General features: G+C 34.2%; 1 protein-coding gene across 1 annotated transcript; it reads left to right on the top strand.

Moving 5' to 3' along the window:
• Positions 1-4,144: 4,144 nt before the first annotated feature.
• On the top strand, positions 4,145-7,290 carry LOC143604675 (monodehydroascorbate reductase 4, peroxisomal-like). Its single transcript, XM_077081078.1, has 7 exons — positions 4,145-4,264; positions 4,335-4,386; positions 4,624-4,704; positions 4,796-4,914; positions 4,984-5,203; positions 5,640-5,758; positions 6,476-7,290. The coding sequence occupies exons 1-7, from the start codon at positions 4,145-4,147 to the stop codon at positions 7,178-7,180; spliced, it is 1,416 nt and encodes a 471-aa protein (XP_076937193.1). The 3' UTR covers positions 7,181-7,290.
• Positions 7,291-12,655: the final 5,365 nt, after the last annotated feature.

Below are 12,655 nucleotides of genomic sequence, written 5' to 3'. Positions count from 1 at the left end.
CTACTTGAATCCACGAATGCTATGCTAGCAAACCGTGAGAAGGAACAGTTAGCATTTGAGGCCAGGTTCAGACATCTTGAAGGATTGTTGCCGCAAATGTCGGCAAGTCAAGTAAGTGACGTATGCTACATATTAATTAATGCATATAATTGGCACTGTTTTTGTCACAATTCGTAGGTAAATCATGTTCCCAACCAGGTTGCTTCTAACCAAAGTACTAGTGTTGTGGCGTAAAATAAAATGTCAGCACCAGTAAGTATCTGACAGTTTCTTTGTTTATTACAACTTTCCATGTGATTTTTCATTTTCCATAACCTAATAAATTGATTTGTAGGCCAGTTCTTTGGGAAACATCTTAACCTCAGGTGAGGCTGTGCAACAAGAATCCGCTCCTCAGGTAAGCATTTGACAGTTTGATTGATTTGTTTTAATAATTAACTTTCCATGTGAGTGTGTTGATTTTGCATAAGTTAATTGTAGGCAAAGTCTGTGGATAAAATAGTTGTCGAAACGGTACCCGCTCCCCATATCGCGACATCAGTAAGTATTTGACAATTTCAGTACTTTTTATAATTCGTTTCCAATGTAAGTGTGCTCATTTTCTATTACCGAATTGCAGGCCAAGTCTGTGGAAAAAAGTGTTGACCAAACGGTAGTCGATCCCCATAGCGCGACATCAGTAAGTATTTGACAATTTCAGTTTTTATATTTATAACATAATAAGTCTAACAATTTCAATTTCTTTTATATTACCAATGAAGCCTGAAGAGAACAATGTTGACCAAGCATCAACACAACTACATCACACTCCAGATAGTAACGGCTCGAAAAAACCATCAGTAAGTATTTGGCAATTTCAGTTTTTCCTTTAATTGTTGATTGATTCATTGAATGGTTTTTAGGTAAAACAGAGAAGCCGTAAAAGAAAAGTTGATGTATCTACGGATGAAGCTTCCCCACCTGCTGACATAAAGGTATGTACTGCGCGAAACATTGTTAATTTCCCACCAACATGGGTATGTACTTATATATTGACTTCAACTAAGCCATCTTAATTTCACATGCTGGTTTATAGGTGTACAAGTGTATTTTATGTGTGTGCATGACAAGCGTAACAAGGTGGCAAATGGTAAAGTTCATTGGTCACCGGTTCCACAACAGTTGCATGAAAAAGCAATCCCGGATGGTTGCTATAAAGTTAGTATTGATGGAGCCATAAAGGAACAAGAAATTATTCCATGTGAGGCAGGTGAAATTATGACTGTTGGTGACGCAATTGGTACTTTTGTTGCTTGGCCAGAACACCTAATCTTATGTGACCAGGAGGTTTGTTCCCTTTTAACTTAACCGAACAAATATCTATGTTCTTTTTCATTTAGTTTAAAAAATGAACACTTGTGTTCGTTTATGTTCGTTTGTTTATAATCTAAACTAACATAATTGAACAAAGATGAACGAACATCAACGAACTTCCCGCCGAAAGGTTCACGAAAAGTTAAACGAACGTTCAGTTCGTTTGCAGGCCTACTATTTTGTTCTATTCAATTACAAAATACGACATTAATTATACATATTTTTTTTTCATATTCTGTTGTTCCAGCTACCACCACTCCCATCCTCAAAAGAACCAGACAGAGCTGGCAAGAAGGCAAAGGCAAAGTATACAACGATAGACCGGGTGACCAAACAAAAGACAAGGAGCAGTGCCAAGAAAACCGACGCCTTAGCTAATATATAGGTAGTCGTTATTTTTGTATTTTGTAAGATATTTTTCATATACATTTGCTTAAGTGAATATTATTGTTAATATAATTTGTTTCTAATTTTGTTTTGTCATGCTTGCTTATAGCTGTTTTATATTACTTCACAAAAAAAAATTATATATTGCCTAATTACACACAATTTGACCACATAGAACACATTAAATAAGTGTGGCCAAAAGTAAGACAATAGTCACACCTGAAATTACAAAAATTAGAGTCTATAAAAGACCATTAGCCACAACATAAATATTTTTGTGTGACAAAAAGTTTTACAATGGCCATACTTTAAATTAGGAAAAACATTATGTGTCACAAACGGTAATACAATGGCCACACCACAAACTATAAAGGAGTTTTTGAGTGGCAAGTAAACATATTTAGCCACATTGACAACAACCTCTAGTGTCGATATGATATTTTTAGCCACATAGTACCTCACTATGTGTGACGAAAAGTTTGACAATAGCCACACTTTAAATTACGAAAAGCATTATGTGTGATAAACGGTAAGACAATGGCCACACCACAAACTACAAAAGAGTTTTTGACTAGCAAGTTCACATTTTTTAGCCACATTCACAATAACCTCCAGTGACTATAAGATATGATTAGCCACACAGTACCTCACTATGTTTGACGAAATGTTTTACAATAGCCACACTTTAAATTAGGAAAAGCATTATGTGTGAAAAACGGTAAGACAATGGCCACACCACAAACTACAAAGGAGTTATGAGTGGCAAGTAAACATATTTAGCCACTTTTAATGTAATATCTAGTGTCTATATCATATAATTAGCCACTCTATTATTAAATTTCAGTGGCCATTTCTTTGCTATATCCACACGGTATAGGTCACAATGCAAGCTTAACACAACCCTATTGGCCACATTAATATAAAATTCATGTGGCTGAAACATGAATTCATGTGGCTATATAAATGCAATGGTCACTCATAGTAAATTGTCATGTGGCCATTTTCTACCGTTTAGCCACACTTATTGGAAAGGCTTCTTGATAGCCAGCAACTAATGCATGTACCCTTTAGCCACACTTATTACCACATAAGGCCACTAAAAACTCTGTGTGGCCATATCATACCCACGGTGTCGCGACCTTTGGCCACATATGACCTGAACCAAATGTGTGCGGCTTAAAGGCCTACGGCCACATATCACGTAGTGTTATGTAATTACATAATAAAGTAATTATCTCATAATTGGCACGTTAATTTCACTTGTACGTTCAGGGGCGGACCTATGTATAAGGTTGGGGGCCGACCGCCCACCTTGAATTTTTTTTAGTGTTATTTGTATGTGAAAATTCCGATCCCCCCCCCCCCCCCAATATTAGTGTTATGTTCCAATGTTGCCCCCAAGAAAATAATTCCTAAGTCCACCACTGTGTACGTTAACTTTCTCTTTAATAAGTATAACACTATCTCTAGTGGTAGTTGCCCTTCTCTTTAACCCCCCCCCCCCCGGCTTTCTGCTCATCAAATACATAAGGCTTCTAATATGTGGGACCCTCATCTCCTCTCACAAAACATCAAAGGCACCTTCTTTGTCATTCCCTTAACTAAGGATCTCCTTCACTCTCTCTCATCTCTCTCTATTCCATGCCATATAGCCACATCATCTAAATAATCTAAAGGCTTATTTCTTCAACTAGCATTGGAATAGTCTAAGCCATAAAAAACATGACTCATAAACCAAACCATAAGATGTTCAAATTCCAAGTTATTATTAAAAAATTCACAGTTTTGTTCTTATTTTATTATATAGACTTTAACGTGTAAAAAATTGTAAATAACTTTTATGAGAAAAAATTAGGATAGAAAACAATTTGTCTTTCTTCATGGTATTCGTCTTAACATTAAATATAAAAAATTTGTATCTTATTTTATACTTTTAAATCAAAAAACATAACACAAATTTAATTCTGATTATTAATCACTTTAGCCAAATGACTAATATACCCTCGAACTGTGAACCAGTTATAAACGGTATTAACGAACTCTTTGACCAACATCGATAAGTTTGTGGGTCAAAATGACATGTAATGAAGATTTTGCCACCAAAAAAACTGTAATGTAACTATAAATTCGAGTTTTCAATTTTCATTGAATATCATATCGATCATGTTTCTCTTTTGCAAATACAAAAATGGCTTAGATGGTCCCCTTGCAACTAAGTTTCTTGATTCAAAACGTTAACTTGGTACTCCAAAAAGCACAAGAATTCTATACTTTCCTTTTATTCCATCAAAAGAGAATGATTCATTTGATGCATATCCATAAATGGGATTGCTTCCTCTATGTATCCAATTCCATCCTTAACCAACCAACGAGTCGCAGAAACAGACAATCAAGAAGAAAATTAATGGGTAGAGATTTTGCATATGTGATCCTTGGTGGAGGTGTTGCAGCAGGCTATGCTGCTCTTGAATTCACCAAAAAGGGTGTCTCTCATGGTGAACTCTGCATCGTCTCCGATGAACCCGTAATTTGTTTTTCATTAATTGTTGTGTTTTTTTTTTTAAATGCTTCTTAATATTTTTGAACATATGTAGGTGGCTCCTTATGAGAGACCTGCACTCAGCAAAGGTTTTCTATTTCCCGAAGGTATCAAGTTATCGATTATCGTCTTGAAATCATATGTTAAGTTTGGTGCTTTCTTTTTCTTTTTATCTCTATGAAAGGAGACATTTTATTAAAAACCAACAGAAAGACCGACACAAGCGGTCCAAATACGAAATATAAGAAATACGACGATATTAAACAACCAGATACAAGTCATACAACGATGTTTTCAGGATGTCACAATCTAATTTTATGAAGTTTTGTGGTTATTTCGTTCAGCTCCTGCACGCCTTCCTGGATTTCATACGTGTGTAGGCGCCAATGAAGAGAGGTTAACACCAAACTGGTACACCGAACACGGTAAATGTTCTAGGATCTTGATTATACATTAGTTATTATTCAAGTGTAAGTTATGTTGAAACAGTGAATTATTATTTTAAACATTCATCAGGAATTGACTTAATCCTCGGGACCCGAGTTACATCTGTTAATATAAAGCTTAAGACTCTACTAACAGCAACAGGAGAAACCATCACCTACAAATTTCTCATCATTGCAACCGGTGCACGGGTACTAAAACAATGACTTATATTGGTTCATTAAAATGAGTAATGAGTTATTTATATGGTTTCCTTATAGGCATTGAAACTCGAAGATATCGGTATAAACGGGTCAAATGCTGAAAATTTATGTTATCTGCGCGATCTAGCTGATGCAACCAAACTCATGAACACGATGAGAATGTGCATGGGTGGGAGCGCGATTGTTGTTGGAGGGGGTTATATTGGAATGGAATGTGCTGCTTCTTTGGTGATGAACAAGATCAATGTTTCCATGGTGTTTCCTGGTCCGCATTGTAGTAAGCACTTTTAAACAAACTACTTGTTATAGTAATCATATTTATTGATTTATAATTTAGATGATAGAGGCTTTACTTACGGTAGGAGTGTGCGTGAAACCAACATAACTGATCCGAAATAACAGACATAAACGAACCAAAACAACTGATGGTTTGGTTTTATATTTGTTCAGAAGCCAAATTTCTTGTTTTCGATAATCGAAAGAACCAAACTGAAGTAAAGACTTAAAAACCGACTTTTGTTATTGAATTTATGGATTATGGTTTTATTTTTTACTATGGTAATTATAAAAACGAATAAATGGTGTAGTCCAAAAGTTTTAGGCTCAAATGTGTAGTAATCAACCGGTCATCAAAATAATTTAGGCTCAAATTCATTAATTTTAGGGGGTCAAATAATAAGTTTTGATAATAATTTGAAACTATTTTTCTGCAGTGGGTCGTTTATTTACTCCCCAAATAGCGCGTTATTATGAAGATTTCTACTCGTCGAAAGGGGTGAATTTTATCAAAGGCACAAGCCTGTCATCTTTAGTTTTTGACTCAAAAGGGAAGGTAAATCTCAATTGTGTTGCCATATCGTAGTATCTAACCCCCTTTAAAATAATTAGATTTTTAGTCATGTTTACAACTTGATTGTTACTAACTAACTCAGCAACCCCTTTATCGACGACTTTAAGTGTGTGCGGGGTAGGTTGAAGTTTTTTTACACGAATAAATATTAAATACATGGGTCATGTTGTTTAGCATGTTTAGTTAAATAGCTCGACCCACTTACACATTCTTGACCAACTTAACCCATATTTTTACAACTCCACCAACTCGATCAACACATTTACAACTTGACTATATATTACCCATCAACTCGACAACCCATTTGGCACGTTTAGATGAATGGGTGAAGCGGGTCATGTTTGGTTGATGTTTTTAATACAATTAAAAATATCGTTCGTGTTTGGGTTTACCTATTTATCAAACATCTCGTGTTATGGTTGACCAATTTAACCCATTTAGTTAAAGAGCTTGACCCACCTACCTGTTTATGACAAGTTTAACCTATATTTTTACAACCCATCAACATGTTTGACACATTCAGATTAACAGGTTAAAATGGTCATGTTAGGTTACTCGATTTAAGTGTGTTCATGTTAGGTTTATGTTTTTGACACACATAACAATATGGGCCATGTTCAGGTTGAACATTTCAACCTGTCAACCCGACACGAGCTACACCTCCAACTTTGACCCGTTAAAATGGATTGAAATAAACAGGTTACAGGAGCGAATCTTAAGGACGGGCGATACCTTCACGCTGACATGGTCGTTGTCGGGATCGGGGGCCGCCCCAACACGGGGCTATTCGAAAACCAACTAACTTTTGAAAATGGAGGGATCAAAGTCAACAACCGAATGCAGACAAGTAACTCCTCAGTTTGTGCAGTTGGAGACATTGCATCATTTCCCATTAAGCTTTATAATGACACCCGACGGGTCGAGCATGTTGATGCCGCTAGGAAAACCGCCAAGCAAGCGGTGTGTACGATCATGGAACCAAGAACCGTGCCAGATTTTGATTACTTGCCGTTCTTTTACTCGAGGGCGTTCTCGTTGTCTTGGCGGTTTTATGGGGATAATGTTGGAGAAGTGGTTCATTTTGGTGATTTTTCGGAGGGTGAATTTGGCGCGTATTGGGTGAATGATAATCGGTTGGTCGGGTGTTTTCTTGAAGGTGGAAAGGATGAAGAGTATGTGGCTATAGAAAAAGTGATTCGGGTTAAACCGGTTGTTTTGGACTTGGGTGAGCTCGAGAGGGCGGGTTTGGGGTTTGTGATGGCGGTGAGCCAGAAGCAGCCAGTGTCGTCGACGACTGTTAGTGGTTGTGGTTTGAAGAAACCTGTTTATATGTGGTATGCAGCTTCTGGTATAGTTGTGGCTGCTTCAGTAGCTGCATTTTCATATTGGTATGCAGCTATGTAAGCTGTAAAGATTGAATTACATGTATTGCTTCAATATTGTTTTATAAATAAATATTAACCATTGATTTATGTGGCCATTTGATCGAGTGGTATGATTCTCGTTTTGGGTGCAAGAGGTCCCGAGTTCGATTCTTGGAATGCCCCATATAAAGTTTTAGCTTCTTCTACAAATGCATTTCTATGATATTAGTCAACAACATTTTTGGTTGTTTAAACTGTACACTCTGGCTAACCCTACTATCGTAGGAGAGATGACTCAATCAAACATATTTGACTTAAAAATTAAATTGTATGTATAACTTGAATATTGTTTTAGGAATAAATTAACTTTTCATACTCTACAATATTAGACAAAATTGAATCATTTTGATATGCATTTGACTTAAAAATCAGAACATAGAAAACAAAACTTGTTTTTATTAGAATACTAGTTAGTTACCCGTGTGTTACACGGGTTAGTATAAGTAAATTTTTTTAAATAATAACATAATGTGAAATACAAAAAAAAATGTATCACATATATAATAATATATTATACGGTATAAAAATTACACATTAAGCAATTTGGAAATAAAAGTTGTTAGAAAATCATAAATTATTTCTTTGTTATTTTCTATATCAAAACTTAGTTGTAAATGGCTACTTTTTTAAATCAACTCGTGGACCAAAATTCATTCTAATATTAAACTGGTTTGACATGAACAATGTTTGATACTTTAACCAGTTAAAGAAACTCACCCGTTTCGTATTGGTTACTTATAATAATCTAATATTAATAACTAATGCAATATATTTTATATTAAACAAATTAACGTATTTATGATTGTATTAATTCTTTTAAATTAGGATTGAATGATTAAAAACTGAAAATGAAATATTAAAAAGAGAAATGTAATTAATATGAGAGAGAGGAGAAGGAAAAATTTTATAAGAATCAATATAGTGATGACATGTTTCATTTAGAAAGCTTTATTTATTAAATAGTATAGATTACATGACTCGAACCAATTTATTGTAGCATCTCAATTTCATAGAGTATTTTGGGAATAAACTATTTTATAGAAATAGTAATGAACTTCAATTCATAGTATGCTAGATGGATGGAAAGATTGATAAAGCTCGTGTATTTAATTTGTTATATAAGATAGGGTTGCACTTGCACTGAAAACATTTACACACAAATATGCAGGCGTGGATGTGCTTTCAAGTAGTTGGCGTGATAGGTTTTATCTACGCACATGCACACACTTAAAATTTTGTTTTGAGTGTTTGTGTGTTCAAACTAGTTTGTCATATAGCCATTTACACATTTGCATAAACTCATATATTATTGTGTGTATTTGAAGGCTTTGACATCGGTCCATGAACCTTATGTGTGTAGTTAAAGCAAGCTTTAACCTTCACACTTGATGTCAACGAACCTAACGTAAACATTCGAATTGTTGTGTGTAGTTTGAAGTTAAAAACTTAACAATTCAAAATTGAAGGCCAAGGTCCTCACATGAATTATATATGTGAATCTATAAGTTAAACATTAATTGAAAACAATGATTTTTACCATTTTGATAATTAGAACTATGATTATCACATTTTAATCATTTTGATTTTTAATCATTTTGATGAATGTGCATTATCTTTTAGTATCTAAAAGAAATAATGATGAATTGTTAGTTGCACAAAACTGCAATACGATGACGGTAATACAAAGATGTGTGAGCTTGTAAAAGTCGGTGGCGTCACACATCACAATGACCAAGAACTCTAAACTTAAATAGAAAGTTTCAAAGTGATCTATGAAATCATCTACATATACTTTTAAAACAATAGAGTTTATGAACACATGACTCTTTCCTATAGGTTAACTTGACTATTTTTCATAAATAACTTGCAACCTTAGAATTTCTTACTATTAAAACAATTCTATATGAAATTAAAAAAAAACCTCCTATTGAATGCACCTCTTAACTATATCTTATAACTAATGACCCATTAATCCGAATGTTTCATGACCCGTTTGTTAGTTATATAAGATAATTGATAAAATTGATAATTGATAAGTCATGTTCTTATTCTATGATTTTGTAAAGTGTGATATTCGTCAATTTTTAAACTCGAAACTCGACCCGTTTTGATTTTTGGAAAACCCTAAAATTTAATGGTTCTATACGAGTATTTAGATAGTAAAACGGTTTTTAAAAATTTTTGCAAACTTTATATAGTCTTTTTTATGAGAGGCTATTTAAAATGGTGCTTATGACGTAATTATATAAATTTGATTGTTAATAACGGTTTAAGTTATTATTCTTTCCATATCCTAATAAATGGTTACATAAGCTAATAATTAGAAAATGTGTTTTTCAAAATTAAAAATTTAAGTATGTTAAATTCAATAATTTTTGTATACTGAAAATTATTCGTAATATTGGATGAATGTTATAGAGTAATTGATTTATATCACTAAATGAAAATTCAATTAAAGTTAAAACATAAATCGGTTACGATTTATAGATAATTAAAGAAAGTTGAATCGTAGTTATAGGAATAATGATAATAATTATTGCATTTATTTAAATTTAAAATGAAATAAACTAAAGTGTCGGTTCACCATAAAAAGTTTTATTTTGTATTACTATTATTTTCAAATTCTGCAACACTTTTCTTTTTTATTAACTATTTATGAAATAAATTATATCCTTATTAATTTGAAAGCGGCAGTTACACACTAAATAGTACTGTTCTACTGATTGCCTTTTTGAAGCGTGAGTTACAACAGATTGAAGCGTCTTTAAGTTGCAAGTTGGTAGTACACGTGGCTTTCACTCATCATTTGCTGCTACTTTAGTGCTCCGTGGCAGCATTTAATATGTCTTCATTATCATTATCAATTGCATGTGGGTATTTTTTGGTGCCTGGTTGCTGGGTTTCATTGTGCTTTTGCATAATAAGGTAACATCTTTCTCAATTGTTGCTCCATTTCTTCAGATCACATACATTTGTTGTTGATTTTGTTTTTTCAGGTTCAATTGCATTTGGTTTGGGGTTTTGGTGTCTGCTACGGTGAGTACTTTCAGCTTATTTGTTCCCTTTTTTACTTAATTGAGTAAATTAGGTTTTAATTTGTTGCTCTCTTTCTGTATTCCGTACAATATGTGGTCAGTTAGGTTACAATTTATTATTATCTTCTACCGTTGGTGTTGGAAGTTTTGTGTTTTGTGTTAATTGACCAAATTAGGTTAAAATATTTAGGTAGATCAGTAACTTACATAATTGTATTTGCCATATATATTCTTTGAAACAAAATATTTGAAGACATTTGTCGTTGATTTAAAATTATGGCCATGTTAGATAATACATATTCTTTGGTGCTTAAGTGAGTTAACAACTCACAATTTGTTGTCGTGTTGCTGCATTTCTTACATGGTCAAATTTTTAAATCAAATCTGCACATGCAGACTATATGCTCCTGTAGATTATTGACTAATTTGTAAGCCATAGCATCCAAAAAAAAACACATTTATAAATTTGCCCATGCATTAAAACTTATTTAGTTACCAAACAACAACTTGACTTTTATAACTAAATCAACCAGTGATATATGTTGTCATATTTTTGTGAATTATTAACCCGTTTGTAACATATAGCATAAAAAAAACTTTTTTTTTACAAAGCTACCCCTGCATATTAATGGCCCGTTTGGTAATATTTTTAAATCAAATCTGCACATGCATAAATTTTTATTTACAAATATGCTTCTGCAGATTGTTGCATCATTTGTAAACCACAAAATCCAAAAAAAATAAAATTACAAATTTGCCCTGCACTAAAACCTTCACTAAAACTTATTTAGTTACCAAACAACAACTTGACTTTAGTAACTAAATCAACCAGTGATATGTGTTGTCATCGCGCGCTGCAGCGGGACGCGCCAAACACATTATATGTTTTGATGAATATCCAGATACAAACATAATAGCAGTTAAAATAATCAAGTGTACCACAATCTTAATTTACTTTAAAAGATGTTGCAATATGATATAAGAAGCCAACATTAAATATGATGTCATCTCAAGTTTGATTAAAACTAGATAGATAACAATATTTTCTTTCACACGTAATTGACTTAACCAAGTTACAAACTGTTGTCATATGGGTGCATTCCTTACATTAGGTGCTCCATTATGTTTGTTTTTTTTAGGTGTTCACTTCATGAATGGTATATAGAAACAAAAATATATATTTCGTTGCCAAATAACTGATGACTTCTGTTAGCTTTCGAATAAAAATAGTTGATTACTAATGGACCATGCTTACCAGTAGCGTTATTGCATAGTAGTTAAATGTAACTTTTATACCGTAAAGACAAACAAAGAAATTTGCGGCAATTTGTACAGAATATTGTTGACCAACTATGTTGCCATTTTCAAATTTAAAAATTTAAAAGATGGATAATTAAAGAAAGAGTTTATTTTTTTAAAATTTTTATTGACTATTTTTAATTGTATGTTACTGCAGTTGGTTGGTGTTAGTTGTATTTAGTTATAATTAGGGTTTTAGCCCATGTAGTTGGTTAAAGCCCATGGGCCTTTTATGAGTTGAAAGCTAGGGTTTGTTTGTGTGTAAATAGATGTAGTTGTCTTTGTATTATTCACACATTCAAGTAATAAACATTACTTTCACTACAACCATCTTCTTCTTTACATGGTATCAGAGCTACGGCTCTCGATCCAAACCCTAGCCGCGATCTGACCCGAACCCGAGTCTGACCAGCCGTCACCAGCAGCCTTCAGATCTGAAACAAGCTCCTGCCTTATTGTTCTGTCCTGCACGAAATCCTTTTTTTTTCGACCGTGAAAGTACTGTTCACCGACGAGCACTGTTCACGTTGGAATCACTGTTCATCGGAATACTGTTCACGCCGGAATCAGTGTTCACCCCGGACTACTGTTCATCGCCGGAAATCACTGTTCCCGCGGGAAGTTACTGTTCAGACCGGAAACGACTGTTCATGCCGGAAGTCACTGTTCACTGCGGAAGTTACTGTTCGTTTGCCGGAATTTCTGTTCACTGCCGGAAAGTTATTGTTCGCTGCCGGGATTTACTGTTCACGACGAGTAACTGTTTACGCCGGAATCTGTTCCCGCCCTCCACCCGCACTTGTTACCGTTCACAATCAATTTTCAGTTTCGTATATCACTATGGGCGAAAATAAATACATGTATACATTTACTAAAGAGGAGCATGATCTTATTCAACGGTTTCTTACCTCCCAGTTGCCTCATCCTCAAACCAGCTCGGCACATTCAGGTAAACCTTCTAGCCTTGACTTATCATGGGTGATTGATTCTGGAGCCACACATCACATGACTGGGAATCGGGGTATTTTTTCTAGTCTTCAAAATGTTTCCCATGCACCGGTACGTCTTGCCGATGGATCTTCATGTCCCGTTCTCGGCAAAGGATCCATCATTAACTCGGA

Source organism: Bidens hawaiensis, unplaced genomic scaffold, assembly GCF_021521415.1.
Source record: "Bidens hawaiensis isolate Kalapana, Puna unplaced genomic scaffold, B.hawaiensis_p1.1 tig00066151_1, whole genome shotgun sequence".
NCBI lineage: Eukaryota > Viridiplantae > Streptophyta > Magnoliopsida > Asterales > Asteraceae > Bidens > Bidens hawaiensis.
Note: the sequence above shows the minus strand (reverse complement) of the source record. Positions and strands in the feature narration are given on the sequence as shown.